The sequence below is a fragment of the Salvelinus fontinalis genome, chromosome 14 (assembly GCF_029448725.1).
Source record: "Salvelinus fontinalis isolate EN_2023a chromosome 14, ASM2944872v1, whole genome shotgun sequence".
Classification (NCBI taxonomy): domain Eukaryota; kingdom Metazoa; phylum Chordata; class Actinopteri; order Salmoniformes; family Salmonidae; genus Salvelinus; species Salvelinus fontinalis.
In genome coordinates, this window is record NC_074678.1 from 4,649,317 (window position 1) to 4,675,594 (window position 26,278).

Here is a 26,278-nt window from a genome sequence, read left to right on the forward strand (position 1 = left end):
TGATTTTTTTGTGTGCAAATGAACTCAAGCTTACGGACAATGTCAAATGTGATATAGCGAAGCACCTGAGTGAGTTGGGTGCGCAATTACGCAGGTACTTTCCCGAAACGGATGACACAAACAACTGGATTCGTTATCCCTTTTAATGCCCTGCCTCCAGTCCACTTATCGATATCTGAACAAGAGAGCTTCATCAAAATTGCAACAAGCGGTTCTGTGAAAATGTAATCAGAAGCCACCGACAGATTTCTAGATAGGGCTGCGCTCAGAGTATCCTGCCTTGGCAAATCGTGCTGTTAAAACACTGATGCCCATTGCAACCACGTACCTATGTGAGAGTGGATTCTCGGCCCTCACAAGCATGAAAACTAAATACAGGCACAGACTGTGTGTGGAAAATTATTTCAAACTGAGACTCTCTCCAATACAACCCAACATTGCAGAGTTATGTGCATCCATTCAAGCACACCCTTCTCATTAACCTGTGGTGAGTTATTCACAATTTTCAATTAACAAATAAGGTTTTATATGCAAGATGGTTAAATAAAGAGCAAAATTATTGACTATTATTATTATTTGTGCCCTGGTCCTATAAGAGCTCTTTGTCGATTCCCACGAGCCGGGTTGTGACAAACTCACACTCATTCTTATGTTTAATAAATGTATCGTATAGCGTGTGTGTGGCAGGCTTACAATGACGGCAAAAAACAACATTTGAGAGTGCACTGACCCTGGTGCTAGATGGGGTACGCAGCTGACCCTGGTGCCAGAGAGGGTACACAGCTGACCCTGGTGCTAGAGGGGGTACACAGCTGACCCTGGTGCTAGAGGGGGTACACAGCTGACCCTGGTGCTAGATGGGGTACGCAGCTGACCCTGGTGCTAGAGGGGGTACGCACCTGACCCTGGTGCTAGAGGGGGTACACAGCTGGAGGTTGAATGTTTGAAGGGGCCCATACAAAGGTTGGCATAATCAGGGGCGAAGGTAGCCGCCTGTCGAAGTACATCAAGATCGTAAATAATAATCCTCTCCAAACAAAAAAATAGTTCTTAGTCAATAACAGCTCAGCCATTTCGATCAGACACTGGGTGCAAAGAGTAGGGTCAGTTTTGGAGTCTAAAAAATAGTGTAAATCTTCCAGTCCAATGTTGTGGGGAATGTTGGTGTACAAGCTAGTTATGTCCATAGTTACAAGAAAAGTAGGCCTATCATCCTTGTTCAGCTTTAGTTCAGATAACTGATTGATGAAATCGCCTGTGTCTCTTAGGTAGGAAAGTAGCTCGGTAACAAGAGGTCTGGTGTGGAAATCAATGAAATTAGACAAAGGCTTGGTTAGTGAGTCATTACTTGACACAATCAGATGTCCAGGGGGGAAACTCCTGACATGTGTTCCAATACCCATACCAACATAGTGTATACTACATAATGTATATACTACATACTATTAGTTCATTTTAGTATACTGTAAACGGAATAGTATCCTTTCAGTTGAGTGTACTAGGCTTTGCCTGTCTACCAGAAATTGATGCTGTTGCTATGCACCCTCTCGCTAGCTTGTTAGCGTAACAAATTACTAGCTAGACATGTTACTACTTCAGGTTTGTTATTAAATTCAATTTGGAGTGCCAGAGTGTACTTGTAAATTCAGAGCGTGGTCAGATTGTCCGTTATTACATTCAGAGCGCACAACAGACACTCTGGCCGAGGAGTAGGGTTGATCCGAGTGTTCTGATCTCTACAACGGAAGTGAAGTACCCAAGCTAACTGGCTAACTACTTTCACACACAAATGAGAGAAAACCTCTCTCTAACCATTTGAATCGCCCTTGTAGTGTTGGTGTGTTGGTGACGGTAACTGTGCTGCTGGCAAAATATTTGGCAAAAAATTTATTACGCTTTTTTTTGTGCAGATATTTACTGACACCAGGCATATTCAACTGGTGTTGAGCGTTCATAAATTAATCAGTTATTCTGCGCTCTGGCAGAAGTACACTCTGAGGAGAATGCTCTGAAATCGGAGTAGTTAGCCAGAGCGAATTTACGAACGCACGACTAACTTATACCACTTAGTTAAACTAAGAATGAAGGAATAATCAAGTCAATAAACGTTGGGTAGTTAGATAGCATATCGTTAATACACTGGCAAGTTCGATGTATTAGTAGCCAACTAACGTTAGCTAGCTAGCTAACATACCGGTACATACTGTTGTAATGATAGCGTAGCTAACATACCGGTACATACTGTTGAAATGATAGCGTAGTTAACAAATTGTCAGCCAACATAACGTGGAATGTAATTTATTTGAAAAGTGTTGATAAAACGTTTACTGGAGACAGGAGAACAAGAGGAGACATAGGACGAGGTGGATAATTTTATAATAAGGCCGTTTAATCACATGTAAAGACATCTTAGTAAAATCGTGCAGCACGGCTCTTTCTGTCTGATTCGTATGGAATCGTCCGGAAAAGAGAGAGTCTAAACAGTTTGTACAGGTTATATAGACAACAAGCAAAGTAGGTTGAATCTTGTAGTCTGGCCTTCCGATTGGTTGATCTGGGTCTTGGGTAGTCCTGATCAGGCCTGGTGTCAACGTTCCATTGGTTCCTGAGATAGTTCTTTGTTTTGTGCTCCAACCTTGAGTTGTGTGTGTCTGTGGTTATCATGGGGGAGGGGAATTGTGTGTGTCTGTAGTTGGTGTCTTAATGAGTCCAGTATATGTCCAAGAGAAATGAGGAGTATGTGTATTTTGTATAAAAGATGGCTTATGTTGAAATGTTGTTATTACTAGTTTCCAGTATCTATTACAATTTCTTACAAATCCCTCTCTTCACGTCTCACAAGAGACGTGACATAAAAGTATAAAAAAGACAAAGCTATGGGATAAAATTTGTCAGAAGACAAATTTTAATTAAAGTCATTACTTTATTACATTGCTCAACATTTTCTTAACATTTGTCATAATTAGTTAAAGCAATGAATTTGTGTCCCCTCTCGTTAGACTTCGGCTACATATTTTACACAATTTTCTTCAAATCTCAAAACGCCGTAAAGCCACAAACTATTTTTATTAAAGATTTGCATTATGGGCCCTAAAAGCACCGAAATAATGTCCACTGCTTGTATACTTTGTATATTGGCGAATGTAGTACGAAATCCGGGAACTTTTGGACATACTAACCATATCCATGCTATGACCAATAAGCATACTATACACTCATGTTACGTCACAAATAGTACGGTTAGTACGAGTATTCGAACACAGCTCTGGTAATCCTTGAGTGTTTTTGGTAAAATGTACACATCGGCCATGGTAGGCCGCTAGTTGATGAAGTATCCCGATCCCTTGTCAATCAGATAGCCTGCCTCATGGGCTCTGCTGGAAGAAAAAAAAAGAGTCCATTTTGGTTTTATACACACAGGTAGGGTCACCTTGGAGTTTGCAGTAAGAGTCGGTGTCAGACAATTGTCTATGGATTTCTCCATCATTATCAAATCTATTCATGCATTCCTTTATCACAATTCTTGAAGATAAGTTTATTTTTTATTTTTTAGATGGAATGAAGCATGTCTCTTTGTATCTTGCTGCAGTTGGGAGCATATTTGTTTGTCATTGGCAACAAATATTGTATCAGCATCTCTCTCCACTAGTTTGCAAAACGTGTTAAAAGCTGAGTTACTTACAGGGGGGCAGACTGTGCTATTGTTATTATGAAAACAAACATTCATGGAATGTAGGCCATATAGCACGTGTTGGAAATATTTACAGTGGAACAAATGAATGAGTGAACTGGGAATTTCCAAAGCTAACCAAAGAAAATAGGATGTACTGAGAAAAGGAAAGTTATAACATTAGAACTGAAAACTGGCATGTCAGATAAGCACTTTACTCCTAACAAACAGATCTTTCCATTCTGCTGAAAGATACTGCAACAATTTCAAAGATTATATTAAGTTACAGTTCATACAAGGAAATCAGTCCATTTCAAATAAATTCATTAGGCCTTAATCTATGGACTGGGAATACAGATATGCATTTGTTAGTCACAGATACCTTTAAAAAAAAAAAAAAGGTAGGGTAGTGGATCAGAAAACCAGTCAGTCTGTGGTGTGACCACCATTTGCCTCATGCAGCGCGACACATCTCCTTCACATAGAGTTGATCAGGCTGTTGATTGTGGCCTATGAAATGTTGTCTCACTCTTCAATGGCTGTGCGAAGTTACTGGATATTGGCAGGAACTGGAACACGCTGTCGTACACGTCCAAAGCATCCCAAACAAGCTCAATGGGTGACAGGTCATATGCAGGTATGTATGCAGGTCATGGAAGAACTAGGACAGTTTCTGCTTTCTCTGAATTGTGTACATGTTCTTGCGACATGGGGCCGTGCATTATCATGCTGAAACATGAGGTGATCGCAGCGGATGAATGGCATGAAAATGGGCCTGAGGATCTCTTCACGGTATCAATGTGCATACACATTGCCATAATGTACATAATTGCACAAAATGTAATTGTGTTCGTTGTGTTTATATTGTTGTTCAGTGTAGTTAAGTTAATGTGAGTCTTGGACCCGATAAAAATGTGACTGCCATGGCATGCAGCAAGTTTCCTTGGGTGAAGTGTGTTATGGTCTTGAATCTGCTGTATCATCAGCTTCATTGTAGTCATGGTGGCCAAGGACATGACCTTTGACCCTCACTTATGTTCTGCGTTTTGACCTTTTGTACAGTCTGTGACTAAAAAGTGAAATTTTACTTCTTTGCCAATTTATCATTTACAGTACTGTACATAAAGAGCGTATGACATATTTATGAAGATATATATATATTTTTTGGACAAACGCTTCCTGCACGGGCAGACAGGACACTGCTGTAAACACAAATGTAGTTCTCTCTTTAGCAACACACATTCATATTAAAGAGTCAATATTGTTAGAGCCCCACCTGATTTGAGCCCCACCTGATTTGAGCTCCACCTGATTTGAGCTCCACCTGATTTGAGCTCCACCTGATTTGAGCCCCATCTGTTTAGCAAAAAATATTTAAAAAATGTTTCCTCTTTTGCATGTTATTTTGACATTAATTCGTGTCACATATCAGTTTGAAAACAGTGTAATAAAGTGAATCATTGATTTAATAAAGCCGCATACAAACTCGGTCTCTTTTTTGTTTTCTTGAGTAAGGCAGCTCCAAAATGCAGGTGTTTCAGCCTAGCTCAGTGCTTTCTGTGGTGGGGCAAACCAGCGGAAAATACGGAGTGTAGGGGTTGGTAATGTTCTAGTTGCGCCGTGATTGGCTCAGTGGTCTGTCACTCATGGGGACACTACGTCACCGCAAAATCTACAGGTAGAGCTCGAGAATTCACGCCCTTGGCTGCTGCCATAGAGTTACATTAAAAGTGCCCATCCAAGAAGACTCAAGGTCGTTGGCTACAGATAAAATGACGTCAAATCACGTTATATCTACCGTAGCTTTGATTTGATTGGACCGATCATGTCAACATCATACTTTCAAAATCTTAGCTAGCAAGTTAGCAGTCATCATCATGAATCAAGTCGACAATCTACTGGCAAATCCTTTTCAAATGAAGAGAAATAATAGATGAAACGTATCGGTGCTCATCGGCCATTGGACATAAACATTACACAAGTTGGAAATCGGAAATTCAAAGAGTGGTTTGGAAAGAATCAGTGGCTAACTGCAAGCGTTGCAAAGCAATCACTAGCCTGCTATTCAGTGGTGTGGGTGTGTGGTCCAAGTTTGGGTTTAAGGGTCTCGCTTCCAAGCTTAAAAGGATAAACATACAACACCATGGGCCAGAAAAGTTTGAATCCATTGGCCATGCTGTCAATCCATCGTGACTTCTGCTGCATTCAAAACAACTGGAAACTCGGAACTGGGAAATCTCAGACTTCAGTGAGTTCAACACAACTGGGAACTAAAAAACGAGCTCCGACTGGGAAAATATGTTTTGAATGGTAATCCAACTCAGAATTCCAAGTCGGGAACTCAAGCCTCTTTCTAGAGTTCCGACCTGAAGATCACTGACGTCATGATTCAACCTTGAAAGCACCATAAATCCAGAGAATGCCAGACATTGAATACAAAGTTTGATGACAAAATGTGCCCACGAAGGACTGCCGGGCCACCTTCCTGTTCAAGTGAGCACAGCACAACAAGGTGAGTCCAAAAATGTCTTGTATGCTCCTGCATAAATTACTGTGGTGTACTTAATAAAAAATACTTTAAAGTACTACTTAAGTAGCTTTTGGGGGTATTTGTACTTTACTATTTATATTTTAGACAACTTTTACTTTGACTTCACTACATTTCTAAAGAAAATAATGTACCTTGTACTCCATAAATTTTCCCTAACAACCAATGCTTAGCAGGACTGGAAAATTGTCCAATTCACACACTTATCAAGAGAACATCCCTGCTCAGAACACACATGGTCAGTTTATAAATGATGTCTGAGTGTTGTAGCGTGGCCCTGGCTATCTGTACATTTTTTTTAAACATTAAAATGATGCTGTCTGGTTTGCTTAATATGAGCAATTGAAATTATTTGTACTTTTAGTTTTGATACTTAAGTATATTTAAAACCAAATAGTTTTATTCAAGTTGTATTTTACTGGGTGACTTTTACTTGAGTAATTTTCTACTAAGGTATCTTTACTTTTATGAAAATTGGGTACTTTTACCACTACTGATAAATGATATAATATTCCAGGGAGATATGTATGCTGTAGCTAAGTAATACTAACTGTATGATGTGTAGTAAGCTGTTAGTAGCCCATGTGCCTCACTCTAATAATGTGGTCCCTTTCCCCCTACTAACTTAGCCTACTGTTCTGACTTGGTGGTGCACATGTAGCCTATAGCTTGTTTTAGAGAAATGTCATCATCGCATATTGTAAGAGCTTTCATATGCCCCCTTTATTTATCCAACGGTTCTGATTTGATGTACAGGGAGAATACTGTAAGAACGGCCTGTGTTCTGAATTCTGTCGCTGTACATTTCAAAAGTGCTGAACAAATACCTGTAGTTATATTGACTACGTCTGTCCTAGCTCGCTTTTTCATGTCTTAATTGAAATTACGGATTGCCTCTTATCTGCTCGTCGTCCCCTTATACCATAGTTTGTACATCTCAATTGTCAGTAGAAACCACATTTGTTTAAGCAAGTTAGCCATATCAGCTATGTTTTTTTAAAGACAGCAAATGAGGCTGAATGAACTGTTTCGCTGCCAGACAAGGCTCCGCTGATAGCCAGGTGTAGCAGTGGAAAGATGTTGGGACAACTTAATGTAGGCCTTTGTGGGCACCGTTTGTCACCGTTATAGTACAATTAACGTATTGTTTAGTATTGTGTTGTGAGTTTGCTCGACCAAGATTTACATGCTAAAATCGCCACTGATTACTGTCAATCTGAGTTAATACAGTACATGCATGTTTGTTCAGGTGTTACCTATCATTTCAATTAATGGACAATAGCTTGCGTGCCGGAGACATCGGACGCTCCATGGTTTCTGGGAAAAGAAACAGGCATACTGTATTTAGAACTGTGTTGAGACAGATTCTGGCTCTGCTCTCTACATCCTGAGGTAGGGAAACCCCACATCCCACTGACCTGAGAGGGAGAGGGAGAGGGAGAGGGAGAGGGAGAGGGAGAGGGAGAGAGAGAGAGAGAGAGAGAGAGAGAGAGAGAGAGAGAGAGAGAGAGAGAGAGAGAGAGAGAGATGTGTGCGTGTTTGCTGTGGAGAGGGTGTGGATTGTTTTCACATAGTAACAGACCTCCTGTCTCTCTTGGATTCATATTGTGGCCATATCCAGTTGTGAGCCACTTCCTACCAGTTATCTGAGCACTTGGCCTCCAAAGTGACGGTTTCCTCTTATTTGACCTGTTCCATTAATACTGACCTTCCTAAAATATATTCTTATTCATGAACGCTCTTCCTTTTAATTTGACTGAAATCTGTGTACAGGTGTAGTGCTATCTGTTACGCTGCTGAGGCCAATACTAATATCCCCCAAATTAGATTTTTAGGCATGATTAATATTAGGTATAGTAGTAATCCGGGTAGGCACTAGTCGTTGGTCATAACTCTCTGGTCCATTTCATTACACATAAGTCATTCTGTACAGGGGAGTTTTGTTAAGAGCTCTGACACTCAGGGCAGGACAGAGAGGTAGCTCAGCACAGAGAGGTAGTTTAGGACAGAGGGGTAGCTCAGGACAGAGGGGTAGCTCAGGACAGAGGGGCAACTCCGGACAGAGGGGCAGCTCCGGACAGAGGGGCAGCTCCGGACAGAAGTGCAGCTCCGGACAGAGAGACAGCTCTGGACTGAATGGTGGCTTCGGACTAGATGCAGCTCCGGACTGGAGGGCGGCTCATGACTGGAGGGCGGCTCATGACTGGAGGGCGGCTCATGACTGGAGGGCGGCTCATGACTGGAGGGCGGCTCATGACTGGAGGGCGGCTCATGACTGGAGGGCGGCTCATGACTGGAGGGCGGCTCCCGACTGGCTGGCGGCTCCCGACTGGCTGGCGGCTTCCGACTGGCTGGCGGCTCCCGACTGGCTGGCGGCTCTGGCAGCTCCCGACTGGCTGGCGGCTCTGGCAGCTCCCGACTGGCTGGCGGCTCTGGCAGCTCCCGACTGGCTGGCGGCTCTGGCAGCTCCCGACTGGCTGGCGGCTCAGATGGCGCTGGGCAGACGGACGGCTCAGATGGCTCGTGGCAGACGGACGGCTCAGATGGCGCTGGGCAGACGGACGGCTCAGATGGCGCTGGGCAGACGGACGGCTCAGATGGCGCTGGGCAGACGGACGGCTCAGATGGCGCTGGGCAGACGGACGGCTCAGATGGCGCTGGGCAGAGGGACGGCTCAGATGGCGCTGGGCAGAGGGACGGCTCAGATGGCGCTGGGCAGACGGACGGCTCAGATGGCGCTGGGCAGACGGGCGGCTCAGATGGCGCTGGGCAGACGGGCGGCTCAGATGGCGCTGGGCAGACGGGCGGCTCAGACGGCGCTAGGCAGACGGATGGCTCAGACGGCGCTGGGCAAACGAGCAGTGCAGGCGGCGTTGGGCAGACGGCCGACTCTGACCTGCTGAGGCGCACAGTAGGCCTGGTGCGTGGTGCCGGAACTGGTGGTCCCGGACTGGAGACACGCACCTCAAGGCTAGTGCGGGGAGCAGGAACAGGGCACACTGAATTCTCAAAGCGCACTATAGGCCTGGTGCGTGGTACCGGCACTGGTGGTACCGGGCTGAGGGCACACACCTCAGGGCGAGTGCGGGGAGAAGGAACAGTGCGTACAGGGTTCTGGAGACGCACAGGAGGCTTGGTGCGTGGTGCCGGAACTGGTGGTACCGGGCTGGCACAGGAGAGCTGGTGCATGGGGCTGCCACAGGGGAGCTGGTGCGCTGAGCTGGCACAGGATTCTGTAAAGTTCGTCATATTCCTCCTCCTCGGATGAGGAGGAGCATGGATCGAACCAACACGCAGCGAGGTATGCAGACATAAAGAATTTATTTAACAAGACGAACACTAACACGAAATACACTTGAATAGAATACAAAACAACAAAACGACGTAGACAGACCTGAACTTGAGAACTTACATAGACACGAAGAACGCACGAACAGGAAAGACTAGCCAAACGAACGAACAAACGAAACAGTCCCGTGTGGTAGACACAGACACAGTGTAAGGGCTGTCGTTCTCCTCATCCTCGGACGAGGAGAGGAGAGAAGGATCATCAGACCAAAATGCAGCATTCGGGAAATAAGCCATCTTTTATTTAAACCGATGGCAACACGAAACAAAACACTTTCAAATTTACAAAACAAGAAAACGACGTTGACGAAACCTGAACATAAACTTACATAACTAAACGTAAACTCACGGACAGGAACAGACTACATCGAAACGAAACGAACAACCGAACAGTCCCGTATGGTGCAAGACATAACACAGATACGGAAGACAATCACCCACAAACAAACAGTGAGAACACCCTACCTAAATATGACTCTTAATTAGAGGAAAACGCAAAACACCTGCCTCTAATTAAGAGCCATACCAGGCAACCAAAACCAACATAGAAACAGATAACATAGACTGCCCACCCAAAACACACGCCCTGACCATAAACACATACAAAAACAACATAAAACAGGTCAGGACCGTTACACACAGGAACAATCACTCACAAACAAACAGTGAGAACAGCCTACCTTAATATGGTTCTCAATCAGAGGAAACGTCAAACACCTGCCTCTAATTGAGAACCATATCAGGCAACACATTTAACCCAACAAAGAAACACATAACATAGAATGCCCACCCCAACTCACGCCCTGACCAACTAAACACATACAAAAACAACAGAAAACAGGTCAGGAACGTGACAACTTCCTTAATTTTGTTAACAAGTAGTTATGTGTGTGGCAACATCCAAACTTTTTCCCAACAGATATTATCAATAAATCCATTCCAATAAGGCATGACATAAGGTATAGATACAACATCCTGCTGAAACAAGGTTTGTATCGTTCTGTTGTTGAATGGACCAAAAGAGAAACAAATCTTTCCTACTGATGAGTCAACAGGGTCAATAGAAGGTAGGCTCTGAGGGTCAGGTCTTGACACGTTCCTGAATAACAGAGCAACACCTGAGGGAATGGCGTCTAAAACAATTGCAAAATCTTTAGGTGTTACAGGGACCTTGTAAAGTGATAAGAATTCCTTATAACTAAGTAAAAGACCCTCTGCATTTACCAGTTGGCTCACCAATAAGATTTTATTTCGGAACCAATATTCTAAAAACAAAGAAGTATTTTTATACAATATATCCCAATTATTCCATATATAATATCTGTGTGGAGAAAAATTATGATTATAAATTAAGGACCATGACAAGAAAACCTGCCGATGAAAAACAGAAAGTTCCACTGGAATTTTGTCAATATTGTAATTGCAAAACAACATGAAGTTAAGGCCACCAAAAGTAGAGAAGACATGATGAGGAATAAAATTCCAGATAGAAGTGGGTCTTCTTAGGAATTGTTTTATCCAATTGATCTTAAAAGTATTATTTAAAGTAGTAAAGTCCAGAAAATTCAGTCCACCATTCTCATAAGTTTTCATTACAATAGTTTTCCTAATGTAATGGGTACGGTTTCTCCACAGAAAGTTGAAAAGCATCTGGTCTATCTCCTTGCTTATTTTACTGTCAAGATCTAAAGATAGAGCACCATATGTTAGTCTAGAGATACCTTCAGCCTTGGTTATTAGGACTCCACCTTTTAAAGATAAGTCCCTCTGTAGCCATTGATTTAGCTTCTTCTGGGTATTTTTAATAAGAGTGTTAAAATTTAGTAAGCCTCTAGACTTCTGATCCTTTGTAATGGTTATGCCTAAATATGTAAGTTCTTCTTTTACTGGAATACCATAATATGAAGGTGTCACACAATCTTTGACAGCTATGAGTTCACATTTATTTAATGTTAAGGTATAGACCAGACGCTTTGGAAAAGGATTGACCACCGGTGGTAATTAGCATGCTCTGAACACCTGTGTGTCACTGAAAAATTAAGTTGGCTGCAACAGTGATGAAGCTGGTTAAAACTGTGTACAGTAAGTGTATATTTTGCATTATTTTGATGTGATATTAAAGTAAAAGGCTTTACGATTCTAGAATCGTATCGCAATTGAGAATCGATTCACGTTTCAATGGAGTATTTGACTGTTTTGGCTGCCAGAGCCAGTCTACCTCTTAAAATAACATAAGGTTATTGAACTTTAAGGATTAACGGTAGGCTCCTTAAGAGTGCATCGTGGGCTACGTAGGCAGATACTATTCTACCAAGCATTTATTCGAGCCATACTGAATGATTGCAAGGAAAGAAATGGATATGGTCAGATGTACTTAGCATACTACTCAAACGCTCTCTTTAAATGATAGAACACGCCCCAAACCCGAATAAGGCAGTCGTTTCATGAGCACTGTGCTGCAGGAATGGTGTGTGTCGTAGGCAGAGCAGTTACAAGGTTGTGCGTCCCGTGTACAGTGCGTATTTTCACAGTCGCAATGGCAGACGCTTTGGGTAAAGTCCCCGACGCTGAAGTCGATCCAGAGGGAACATTTAAGTATATTTTAGTGAGGATAAAAGTAAAAGATGGAACTGAATACAAAGATATAGTGAGAGGCACAAAGAGTGCTGGGCAGTATCACAGTAAGTTTGCCTTGTCTCTTTCGTGCCTGTGGTCAGACAGCATTGCTTTGAGGCGCCCATTGCCCACGTACACCAATCCTGCTGTACTACATTTCTACCAGTGGCAAAATGTAGCCGACCTTGTTATAAATTGTTACTATGAGATCTAACGCCATTTGCTAGTAAACCGAGGGCATGAAAGTCAATAACATAGTAGCTATTGAATGTGCCATTGCGCTATATAGGCTACTGTCCGCAACTGCAGGCAACCAAATACAGAATGTTGGAGCATTGTCAACATGCTTATGCCTAAAGATGGCCACATATGAGTTGATGTATTACATATACAAACAGAGCCGGCCCTAGCCTTTTGGGGGCCCTAAGTGAGATTTGGTTGGGTGGCCCCCCACCTCTCCGACAAAACATTTTAGTGCCCCCGCACTAAAGATTTCTTCGGAGAGAATACATTTAAGTTTTAAAGTTAAATTCCTGCAATTTTACACATTTCGCCATGGGGCGTAGAGAAATTTTTGCAGCTTTAAAGCACATGTCCTGAAATTCTACACATTTTGCCATGGGGTGTAGTGAAATTGTTGCAGTTTTAAAGCACATTTCCTGAAATTCTACACTTTTTGCCTTGTCTAATGCCATATTAATATGATATCTCATTGAAAGTGACTGATGAAATCAATAGGGGCCCCGTGGAGGTCAGGGCATGTGCCCTTCATGCCTGGTCAGCAATTCGGCCATGATTACTACTAGTTTAGATACCTGGCTAGACTAAATTACCAATGAAGAAAATGTTAGCTGACATGGGCTTATTGAGTGACTGTCAGTGACTAACATAAGAAAATATATGTAAGTAATTTTTTGGTCGGGCCTTAAATGACCGCTTATGCCCAGGGCCTGCCCTGGATACAAACATAGATGGACCCTAGGCCTGCATGAGGTGACTAATTGTGCAAAAATCACTCTAGGTTGTAACTGTAACATTGTATGCCTTGGACTTCATACATCCCATCACTTTGACTGATTTTCAGATCATATATTTGAGAAGGTCACCCCACCAATAACGGCTTTGGGACTGGAGTGCAACTGTCTTGGAGGAGGGAAGATTGAGCACAACAGTAAAGACAAAAAACTGCGTGTTTTTGGAGAATCAACCGTAAGTGCATTTCAGTTCAATGTGCCAGTAAGGGCCTTCTCCCCAGAGGGGAATGGTCACCAAACTGAGGAGAGGAAAACATTTTCTAACCCCCCCCCCCCCCCCCCACATCTATTTCAGGGCTATGGCAAAGCAGATCATTCAGTGTCTGTGGAGAAGCTGAAGAGTGTCTTCAAAGACTACGAGATCACCTGGTCCGATGATAAAGAATAGGTCACCTGGTCCGATGATAAAGAATAGGTCACCTGGTCCGATGATAAAGAATAGGTCACCTGGTCCGATGATAAAGAATAGGTCACCTGGTCCGATGATAAAGAATAGATCACCTGGTCCGATGATAAAGAATAGATCACCTGGTCTGATGATAAAGAATAGATCACCTGGTTCTGGTAAAGAATAGAGGGAAACTCCCTCTTTGTGTATGTCTGCTAATATCTGCCATATGGCTATACGCCCCTGTTAACAAAACAACACAGATGTCACTGCAATGATTCAAAATCATTAAAGTAACACGTTTTTTTTCAGTTGCACTTTATTTTGTACCAGTTTTGAACATGTTTGATGATGCATAGTAGTGTGTATCTGCAACCAGCGCAGAGTTGAAATGAAAGTAAAGTAGGCCTTCTCCAAAAAATTATCAGGAACATCAGTCATAATGGTTTTAGAGGCTGCGAGCCAAGCGTAAAGTCCATACAGGAAGTTTATGTGTGATATGGGAGCACAAAAACATATCCTGTTGGCCTCAGGGAGAGTGTTAGTTTGGGGAACCCTAAATAGAGGCGAAGGACTGTTACTCAGATCCTGTCCAACAGCCAGTCTTGTTCCAGAACAATATAGCATATTCAGAAAGTGTTCAGACCACATTACAGCCTTATTCTAAAATTGATTAAATTGTTTTTTTCCCCCTCATCCAATGTTGTAGAAACATCTCAAGGATGATCAATGGAAACATGGTTCACCTGAGCTCAATTTCGAGTCTCATAGCAAAGTGTCTGAATACTTATGTATATAAAAAATTATACATTTGCAAAAAAGAGTGAATACTTTCTGAATGCATTGTACTGTACCTGTCTCTGTGTGATGTTCATGTGCTCTGAAATCACAGTCCAGGGCTTTCCAGTTTCCACTATTTATTCTGAATACCGTCATCTAGGACAAGAGTTATGTAAGGACAGGCCTAAGGGGTTTCCGGCTTTGAATCACACCAGTATCTTCAACAGCGGGCCTTTAGCAGTGGACATTCTCACTCTTGTTAAGAACAATGCCTGCCTAGCTTAGAATAATTTATATTCATTAAACTCAATGTATTTATTCCATTCAGCTATGAGCTACTATTAGTTGCAGTAAGTCAGGTGGTTTAGCACAAACCATTTGAATTATTCTGCCCTCCGGGACCAGAATTCCTCATCCCTAACTAGAGGTATGGATTGGAAGATGGAAACACACGGAGAGGTGCGTCCCTTAAACAAACATTGACCTCCATTAGCAGACTTCAACAGAAACTCACAGCATTTTTTAGAGGTTACCAGTGCCCATAAAAATCCACTTCCCTCCTGTTTCTGTCCAAAGTTACCTTCTCGTGAAGGCAGCTTCCTGTGAACTGATAACAACCAATCCCTTTCTATTATCCGCTAAAAGGGAGGTGACAGGTTGGTTGGCACCGAGCAGGGTTCAGTCATGTTCGATTTCTCTTTTTGGAAGGGCAAGATTTCATAACAAAAGGGGGGTTGTCATATGACCATAAAAAGATGAGTCAAAAGCAATTGAAACAAAGGTTCCATGTTTTACAGTATTATTACAATAAAACAATATTTTTTTTTCCATCTTATGGTTTAGTCATAGTTCTATGAATGACTGTCTGGGGAAAGTGGGAGAGCTTTCATTAAATGATACGTTTTATACAGTACAGCCAATGTGATGGTGTTATCAGGTGTATAAAATGTATTATTTAATGAAATCTGGTGGTTTAACACTCATAATGGATTGTTTATGTCTTTTATGTGTGTTTTGTCTGTGTTAGTCAGTAGTTTGCACTACTTAATCACTTTTCTCCTACAGTGCATTAGGAAAGTATTCAGACCCCTTGACTTTTTCCACATTATGTTACATCCTTATTCCAAAGTGGATTCAATTGTTTCCCCCCCTCATCAAGCTACACACAATACCCCATAATGACAAAGAAGCAAAAACAGGTTTTTAGACATTTTGGCATATTGATAAAAAATACAAACTTGAAATATCACATTTACATAAGTAATTCAGACCCTTTACTCAGTACTTTGTTGAAGCACATTTGGCAGTGTCTACAGTCATGGCCAAAGGTTTTGAGAATGACACAAATATGAATTTCCACAAAGTCTGCTGCTTCAGTGTCTTTAGATATTTTTGTCAGATGTTACTATGGAATACTGAAGTATAATGACAAGCATTTCATAAGTGTCAAAGGCTTTTATTGACAATTACATTAAGTTGATGCAAAGAGTCAATATTTGCAGTGTTGACCCTTCTTTTTCAAGACCTCTGCAATCCGCCCTGGCATGCTGTCAATTAACTTCTGGGCCACATCCTGACTGATGGCAGCCCATTTTTGCATAATCAATGCTTGGAGTTTGTCAGAATTTGTGGGTTTTTGTTTGTCCACCCGCCTCTTGAGGATTGACCACAAGTTCTCAATGGGATTACGGTCTGGGGAGTTTCCTGGCCATGGACGGAAAATATTGATGTTTTGTTCCCCGAGCCACTTAGTTATCACTTTTGCCTTATGGCAAGGTGCTCCATCATGCTGGAAAAGGCTTTGTTCGTCACCAAACTGTTCCTGGATGGTTGGGAGAAGTTGTTCTCGGAGGATGTGTTGGTACCAATTTTTATTCATGGATGAACGGTCTCTGGATGCTTTACTGTTGGCATGACACAGGACTGATGGTAGCGCTCACCTTGTCTTCTCCGGACAAGCTTTTTTCCGGATGCTCCAAACAATCGAAAGGGGATTCATCAGAGAAAATGACTTTACCCCAGTCCTCAGCAGGTAACCGTGTTTGACAGAGGAAGAACAATGACTCCAAGCACCACCCTCCCTTTGAAGCATTCCAGTCTTGTATTCAAACTCAATCAACATGACAGACTGATCTCCAGCCTTGTCCTCGTCAACACTCACACCTGTGTTAACGAGAGAATCACTGACATGATGTCAGCTGGTCCTTTTGTGGCAGGGCTGAAATGCAGTGGAAATTATAAAAATAAAAAAAATTCAGTTCATCTGCATGGCAAAGAGGGACTTTTCAATTAATTACAATTCATCTGATCACTCTTCATATCATTCTGGAGTATATGCAAATTGCCATCATATAAACTGAGGCAGCAGACTTTGTGAAAATTAATATTTGTGTCATTCTCAAAACTTTTGGCCACGACTGTACAACCTTGAGTCTTTTTGGGTATGGTGCTAGAAGCTTGGCACACCTGTATTTGGGGAGTTTCTCCCATTCTTCTCTGCAAATCCTCTCAAGATCTATCAGGTTGGATCAGGAGCATCTCTGCACAGCTATTTTCAGGTCTCTCCAGAAATGTTTTATTGGGTTCAAGTCCGGGCTCTTGGCTGTGTTCTTAGGGTCGTTGTCCTGTTGGAAGGTGAACCTTCGCCCCAGTCTGAGGTCCTGAGCGCTCTGGAGCACATTTTCATCAAGGATCTCTCTGTACTTCGCGCCGTTCATCTTTCCCTCAAGCCTGACTATTGTCCCAGTCCATGCCGCTGAAAAACATCCCCACAGCATGATGCTGCCACCACCATGCTTCACAATAGGGATGGTGCCAGGTTTCCTTCAGACGTGACGCTTGGCATTCAGGCCAAAGAGTTTGGTTTCATCATACCAGAGAATCTTGTTTCTCATGGTCTGAGAGTCTTTAGGTGCCTTTTGGCAAACTCTAAGCAGGCTGTCATGTGCCTTTTACTGATAAGTGGGGCGGCAGGTAGCCTAGTGGTTAGAGCATTGGACTAGTAACCGAAAGGTTGCAAGATTGAATCCCCGAGCTGACAAGGTAAAAATCTGTCGTTCTGCCCTGAACAAGGCAGTTAACCCACTGTTCCTAGGCCGTAATTGAAAATAAGAATTTGTTCTTAACTGACTTACCTAGTTAAATAAAGGTAAAATAAATAAACAAGTGGCTTCTGTCTAGCCACTACCATAAAGGCCTGATTGGTGGAGTGCTGCAGAGATGGTTTTCCTTCTGGAAGGTTCTCCCATCTCCACAGAGGAACCATGGAACTCTTTCAGAGTGACCATCGAGTTCTTGGTCACCTCCCTGACCAAGGCCCTTCACCCCTGATTGCTCAGTTTGGCCGGGCGGCCAGCTCTAGGAAGAGTCTTGGTGGTTCCAAGCTTCTTCCATTTAAGAATGGAGGAGGCCACTGTGTTCTTGGGTACATTCAATGCTGCAGAAATGTTTTGGTACCCTTCCCCAGATCTGTGCCTCAACACAATCCTGTCTCGGTGCTCTACTGACAATTCCTTCGACCTCATGGCTTGGTTTTTGCTCTGACAAGCTCTGTCATCTATGGGACCTTATATAGAGAGGTGTGTGCCTTTCCAAATCCTGTCCAATCAATTGAATTTACCACAGGTGGACTCCAATCAAGTTGTAGAAACCTGAGCTCAATTTCAAGTCTCATAGCAAAGGGTCTGAATACTTATGTAAATAAGGTAATTCTGTTTTTAATTTGTAAAAAAATTCAGAAACCTGTTTTCCCTTTGTCATTATGGGGTATTGTACGTAGATTAATGAGAAAAAAAAACAATTTAATCAATTTTAGGAAAAGGCTGTAATGTAACAAAATGTGGAAAAAGTCAAGGGGTCTGAATACTTTCCGAATGTACTGTATATATATTTTAAATCAAAAGGGAAATGCAACGGGATAGTATGGGATACAGCTCGCAATATTGTGAATAAATGGAAATGTATTTTCTGCTGTTTGTTGTCAATAGGCCCTCCAGGACCCATATTGAGTCCCAAGAACAAGGTCCCTGCTGAGTCAGAGGCCACGTTTCCATTCTCTCTCTCTTCCTCAGACTAGAACATAACACATGTATCATGTCTTGTCACCAAAATGTCTTGTTTTTAGTCACACACGGCAATCCCGAAGGTCTTGTAACAGGAAATAATAAAATAGAATAGAATAGAAAAAGATGGATAAATCATTTAAACACTCTTGTTCAAAAATAATTGGGGGGGGGGGGGGGGGTTGGGCATAACAATACATTAAGCACTGAAGACAAATTATAGATTTTGAATGACCAACAGGCCTAGCTAACTACTGTGGAAGCCATAGGATCATTGTAATACTTTTATTATATTAACAAGGCCCTTAAGTGTATCACGTCCTGACCAGAGTTCTCATGTGTTGTGCTTGTTTTAGTGTTGGTCAGGACGTGAGCTGGGTGGGCATTCTATGTTGTGTGTCTAGTTTGTCTGTTTCTGTGTTCAGCCTAATATGGTTCTCAATCAGAGGCAGCTGTCAATTGTTGTCCCTGATTGAGAATCATATATAGGTGGCTTGTTTTGTGTTGGGATTTTGTGGGTGGTTGTTTCCTGTGTCAGTGTTTGTGCCACACGGGACTGTGACGGTTAGTTTGTTTGTTATTTTGTATAGTGTTTTGTTTTCGTGTTATTAAATCATGGAAACTTACCACGCTGCACATTGGTCCTCCGATCCTTCTCGCCTCTCCTCGTCCGAGGAGGAGGAAGAGCTAGACTGCCGTTACAAAGTGCCTTTCAAATCTTTAGGAAAGGAGTGTGTACGTTAATTGACTCCCGTTTCCTAAACAAGAAGTTCTAGTCCCTTCCTGCACTAAACACCTCAGATTTACTGGAACAAAGGAAAAGCCACAGGGAGGCGGTTTATCTTACTGCCAGATGTTATCATCAGAACAACTAGACCTACATGAAGTCATTACACTTCATAAAACATCGAATCAAATCATGAAAATCAGTGCATCCCACTCAGCCATCAACAGCTAAAACATGTCATTATGACTTGGAAATGCAAGACGACAATTGAAGACATCGTGCTGAATATGACCTTGGAAATATCTTTGAAAAGTATATTGTATGGAAATATTTTAGGATTTAATGATTGATGTCTGTCTGTGCTTCCCCCTCTTTTTCTTTGCTAATTGAGGACATTACTTACCTGCTTACTGGAAACACTGCCCATGTAAAAACAGAGACAATTATATCTTCAATGGAATTCCTTCTATTGTTCTCTCCCCCATCCCTAGAGTACTCATAGCCTCACTCTTCCACTCACTTTCGGGAAGATTAGATATAAAATATACTTTATTTGTCACTTCATTGAGGGCACAGAAATGTAATCTACATTCTGGAAATAGCTTTTATGTATTGCAATGCTTTGTAGTCAGTGCTTGACTCGGGACTGAAAAAGGTGCCAGTACTCATTCTGGGTGCTGTTACTGTTTATATTTAGGTACAGGAGCTCCACAAAACTTCTGAGCTAATATTCTATAATAGGAACAGGAGCTCAGACCGTAGAACATTTGAGGTTCCCGGCACTCTGCTCCGGTGAGCTCCTGCCTAAGTCAAGCACTGTATGTAGTAATGTGAAAACCAGATGTGGGAACTCTGCTCAGGCGTTTTCTTTTACGCCTGCTATGTTAGGTTAGTAGTAATGCCGACCCATCATTCAGGGCAGTTGGGGCAGAACCCTACCTGTTTTGAGCCCCACATGACAGCACCAGTCAAATGTTTGGGCACACCTACTCATTTAAGGTTTTTTCTTTATTTTGACTATTTTCTCCATTGTAGAATAATAGTGAAGACATCAAAACTATGAAATAAATCATATAGAATCTGTAGTAACCAAAAAAGTGTTAAACAAATCAAAATATATTTTAGATTGAGATTCTTCAAAGTAGCCACCCATTTCCTTGATGACAGCTTTGCACAGTCTTTTCATTCTCTCAACCAGCTTCATGAGGTAGTCACCTGGAATGTATTTCAATTAACAGGTGTGCCTTGTTAATTTGTGGAATTTCTTTCCTACCTTAATGCGTTTGAGCCAATCAGTTGTGTTGTGACAAGGTAGGGGTGGTATACAGAAGATAGCCCTATTTGATAAAAGACCAAGTCCATATTATGTTAAGAACAGCTCAAATAGGCAAAGAAAAACGACTGTCCATTATTACTTTAAGACATGAAGGTCGGTCAATACGGAAAGAACTTTTAAAACTTTTAAAGTTTCTTCAAGTGCAGTCGCAAAAACCATCATGCGCTATGATGGAACTGGGTCTCATGAGGACCGCCACAGGAAAGGAAGACCAGAGTTACCTCTGCTGCAGAGGATATGTTCAGCCTCAGAAATTGCAGCCCAAACAAATGCTTCAAAGAGTTCAAGTAACAGACACATCTCAACATCAACTGTTTAGAGGAGACTGCATGAATCAGGCCTTCATGGTCGAATTGCTGCAAAGAAACCATTACTAAAGGACACCATTAATAATAAGAAGAGACTTGCTTGGGCCAAAAAAACACAAGCAATGGACATTAGACCTGTGGAAATCTGTCCTTTGGTCTGATGAGTCTAAATTGTAGATTTTTGGTTCCAACCGTCGTATCTTTGTGAGACGCAGAGTAGGTGAACAGATGATCTCCACAAGTGTGGTTCCCACCGTGAAGCATGGAGGAGGAGGTGTTATGGTGTGGTGGTACTTTGCTGGTGACACTCTCTGTGATTTATTTAGAATTCCAGGCACACTTAACCAGCATGGCTACCACAACATTCTGCAGCGATACGCCATCACATCTGGTTTGTGCTTAGTGGGACTATCATTTGTTTTTCAACAGGACAATGACCCAATACACCTCCAGGCTGTGTAAGGGCTATTTGACCAAGAAGGATTGTGATGGAGTGCTACATCAGATAACCTGGCCTCCACAATCACCCGACCTCAACCCAATTGAGATGGTTTGGGATGAGTTGGACCGCAGAGTGAAGGAAAAGCAGCCAACAAGTGCAGTTCACAGGAAGCTGCCTTCATGAGAAAGGAACTTTGGACAGAAACAGGAGGGAAGGGGATTTTTATGGGCACTAGTAACCTCTAAAAAAATGCTAATGGGGGTCAATGTTTGTTGACGGAAACCCTTGAACTAGTAGGTGTGTCCAAACTTTTGACTGGTGCTGTATAATACAGTGCCTTTGGAAAGTATTCAGACCCCTTGACTTTTTCCACATTTTGTTATGTTACAGCTGTATTCTAAATGGATAAAATAAACCAAAATAATCAGCAATCTACACATTATTCCTCATAATGACAAAGCACAACACTGCTTTTTAGACATTTTTCCAAATGTATAAAAAAATAAAAAATATCTTATTTACATAAGTATTCAGACCCTTTGCTATGAGATGTATCATGTTTACATTGATCATCCTTGAGATGTTTCTACAACTTGATTGGAGTCCACCTGTGGTAAATTCAATTGATTGGACATGATTTGGGAAGGCACACACCTGTCTATATAAAGTCCCACAGTTGACAGTGGATGTCAGAGCAAAAACCAAGCCATGAGTTGGAAGGAATTGTACGTAGAGCACCGAGACAGGATTGTGTCGAGGCACAAATGTGGAGAAGGGTACCAAAAAGCTCTGCAGGATTGAAGGTCCCTAAGAACACAGTGGCCTCCATCACTCTTAAATGGAAGTAGCATGGAACCCCCAAGACTCTTCCTAGAGCTGGCCACCTGGCCAGTTTGAGTAATCGGGGCGAAGGGTCTTGGTCAGGGAGGTGATCAAGAACCCGATGGTCACTCTGACAGAGCTTTAGAGTTCCTCTGTGGAGATGGGAGAAGCTTCCAGAAGAACAACCATCTCTGCAGCACTCCACCAATCAGGCCTTTATGGTAGGGTGATCAGAGGGAAGCCATTCCTCCTTAAAAGGCCCATGACAGCCCGCTTGGAGTTTACCAAAAGGCACCTAAAAACTCTCAGACCATGAGAAACATGAGAGTGCGGCAACGCTCCCCTCAAGCTGACAGAGCTTGAGAGGATCTGCAGAGAAGAATGGGAGAAACACCCCAGATACAGGTGTGCCAAGCTTGTAGCGTCATACCCAAGAAGACTCAATACTATAATCGCTGCCAAAGGTGCTTCAACAAAGTACAGCGTAAATGTCTGAATACTTATGTAAATGTGATATTTCAGTATTTTTTTATTTTTAATTTATCAGCAAAAAGTAGGTGTGTCTAAACTTTTGACTGGTACTGTATATATATTATTTTGATGTTTCCTGTTTTGCATGTTATTTTGGCATTAATACGTGTCACATATCAGTTTGCAAACAATGTAAAATAAAAAATATATAATTGAGTTAATAAAGCTTTCTTGAGTAAGGCAGCTCCAAAGTGCATGTGTTTCAGCCTAGCTCAGTGCTTTCTGTTGCGGCGGGGCAGCCAGCGGAAAATACGGCGTAGGGATTGATAATGTTCTCTAGTTACGCCATGATTGGCTCAGTGTTCTGTCACTCATGGGAACACTACGTCACCGCAAAATCTACGGGGAGAGCTAAAAATGTCAAGCCCCTTGGGTGTTGCCATAGAGTTACATTAGAAGTGCCCATGCAAGAAGGCTCAAGGTCATTGGCCACAGATAAAATGACGTCAAATCACGTTATATCTACCGTAGCTTTGATTGGACTGATCATGTCAACATCATACTTTCAACATCTTAGCTAGCAAGCTAGTATTCATCACCATGAATCAAGTCAACATTCTACTGGCCAATCCTTTTCAATCCTTATCAGAGAATATCAGACTTTGATGACAAAGTTTGATGGCAGAATTTGCCCACGAAGGACCGCCGCGCTACCTTCCTGTTCAAGTGAGCACAGCACAACAAGGTGAGTCCAAAAATGTATTGAATGCTGCTGCATAAATGATATAATATGCCAGGGAGATATGTATATTGTAGCTAAAAAAATAATACTAAGTGTATTTTGTGTAGTAAGTTGTTAGTAGCCCATGTGCCTCACCCTAATAATTTGGTCCCTTTCCCCCTACTAACTTAGCCTACTGTTCTGACTTGGTGGTGCACATGTAGCCTATAGCTTGTTTTAGAGAAATGTCATCATCGAATATTGTAAGAGCTTTCACTGTCTGCTTATATGCACCTTTTATTTATCCAACGGTTCTGACTTGGTGTACAGGGAAAATACTTTAAGAACGGCCCATGTTCTGAATTCTGTTGCTGTACATTTCAAAAGTGCTAAACAAATAGTTATATTGACTATGTTCGTTCTAGCTCGCTCATTAATGTCTTAATCGAAATTACGGATTGCCTCTTATCCGCTCGTCGTCCCCTTATTCCATAGTTTGTACATCTCAATTGTCAGTAGAACCACATTTGTTTAAGCAAGTCAGCCAAATCAGCTATGTTTTTATAAAGGCAGTAAATGAGGCTGAATGAACTGTTTCGCTGCCAGACAAGGCTCAGCTGATAGCCAGGTGTAGCAGTGGTAAGGTTTTGGGACTGTTGTTGGGACAGCTTTATGTAGGCCCTAAAAGTTTGTGTGCACCATTTGTCACAGTTATAGTGCAATAAATGTATTGTTTAGTGTTGTGTAGTGACATGCATCAAAACATTTTTTTTTTGTTTCTTTGCCCCACCAAGATGTACATGCTAACATCGCCACGGAGTAATGCAATATGTAATGTGGATATTGCATTGTGACCCTTTCTGTCCAATCCTTGGGACATCCCTACCCTAATCTCCAACCCTTACCTAACCGGTTCCTAACCTTAACCATTTTAAAATGTCAACTTCAATGGGGTAGGGGCATCCCAAGGTTTGGGATAGCACTAGCCTAGCCTAGCACCACGGACCTACCCCCTTTGGCTCAAGAGGCAACCCCTAGAGCAGGGGTGTCAAAGTCAAATGGACGGAGGGCCAAATAAAAAATTTAGCTACAAGCCGAGGGCCGGACTGTTCGAATGTTCATTGAAAAAAATTTAAATGACGCATATAGTCTAGTGAACCTAATTGAACCTACTGAAAACCTAACAAATATATTCCAATATGATCAGATAAATAAAGCAATATTTTCTTATGGCTCTGTCAGTAATCTTTAATTTTCAACAGACACAAAAGACAAATTTCCTTTATATAAAAATCCCCATAACATGAACATTAAATGAAAGAAACCGGTATTCAAGGCACCATCAGTAGCCTATATTTTCTATTTTAGCAAAAGTGGGCTAAATTTACTTCAAAGAAAAAAACAATAATAGCAATTTTCTATCATCCACTCAACTGAAATATTTTTTAAATATAATTGGATTGAAATACAATAAAATAAAGTGCAAAAATCTATTAATCAAAAACAACACTTTGTTTAAGGAGAAGTAACATGCAGTGAAAACAAATATTAAACTTTAACTTTTAAACTTGAACTGAGTAAAAACTCTAAATATGTGATTGCACAGTAATGTTCACTTGTTTGAGGTTGAGGGTGATACTTGGTGGTGTCCCATCTTTTCCACAAGTTCATCAATGTTCGGGGTAAGGCTCTGAGCTGAGGAAATCCTCAGAATTGAGTGGAGGTGTTCAGCAGTAAGTCGACTTCTGTGTGATGTTTTGTTCAGGTTCATCAAAGAAAACAGTTGTTCACACAGGTATGTGCTGCCAAACATAGACAACGTTTGAGCAGCCTGGATGCGCAGCTGGGGCATTGTGTCGGGGAGGAAACGGGCGAACTCCGCAGCACCCACTGCCGCATATTTTGCCCTCAGTGCATCATTGCATTGGAGGTCAATCAACTCCATTTGGAGGTTTGGTGGTGAGCTTTCCACGTCAACAGCAAATGGGTTACCGAGCAGTTCCAACCTGCTTTTTTGTGCTTCAAAGTCAGCAAATCGGCGTCGAAAGTCAGCGGCAAGCATACCTATTTTATCAGCCAACTGTGCGCTCGGGAACGCACTGGTAGAGAGCTTCTCTTTCATGGTCTGGCAGCTGGGAAAGTGGCTCAAATTTTCTTTCCGCATCTGCGTCTCCCACAGAGTCAGTTTGGTTTTAAATGCCTTCACTGTACTGTACATATCAGAGATGACATGATCCCGACCCTGCAGCTGCAAGTTCATTGCATTCAGATGACTCGTAATGTCACACAGAAAAGCCATTTCACACAGAAACATTTCGTCTCGGAGTTGTGTTGTGTCTTTCCCTTTGCTGTCCAAGAACAGACAAATCTCCTCACGAAGCTCGAAACATCTTTGAAGCACCTTTCCCTGGCTTAGCCATCGCACCTCTGTGTGATAAGGCAAATCACCATGCTCCGTTTCTAACTCCGTCAGAAATGCCTTGAACTGGCGGTGATTCAAACCTTTGGCTCTGATAAAGTTAACTGTGCGCGTGATGATGCTCATTACATGCTCCATTTTCAAGGCTTTACCGCACAACGCTTCCTGGTGTATGATACAATGATAAGCTGTCAGCTCACCTGTCGCGTTTTCCTCTTGCATCTTTTCCCGTATCTTCGCCACCAGTCCGCTCCTGTGTCCACACATCGCAGGTGCTCCGTCGGTTGTCAAACCCACGAGTTTTTCCCAAGGCAGCTCCATCTCATTTACACATCTTGACACCTCTTCATACAAATCATGCCCCGTAGTTGTGCCATGCATAGGATGTAAAGCCAAAAACTCCTCTGTCACGCTTAGGCTGGAGTCCACTCCGCGGATGAAAATTGACAACTGGGCAATGTCAGAAATGTCGGTGCTCTCATCCACAGCCAAGGAATATGCAATGAAATCTTTTCCCTTTTTCACAAGCTGCTCTTTTAGATTGATGGACAACTGGTCTACTCTCTCGGCAATGGTGTTTCTGCTCA

The 26,278-nt window shown here is 42.2% G+C and overlaps 1 protein-coding gene across 1 annotated transcript; it reads left to right on the plus strand.

Moving 5' to 3' along the window:
• The first annotated feature begins 12,002 nt into the window (after positions 1-12,002).
• Positions 12,003-13,915, plus strand: si:dkey-51e6.1 (uncharacterized protein LOC558617 homolog). Its single transcript, XM_055943831.1, has 3 exons — positions 12,003-12,247; positions 13,267-13,391; positions 13,512-13,915. Exons 1-3 carry the CDS (start codon positions 12,031-12,033, stop codon positions 13,602-13,604), a joined length of 435 nt encoding a protein of 144 aa, XP_055799806.1. The 5' UTR covers positions 12,003-12,030; the 3' UTR covers positions 13,605-13,915.
• Positions 13,916-26,278: the final 12,363 nt, after the last annotated feature.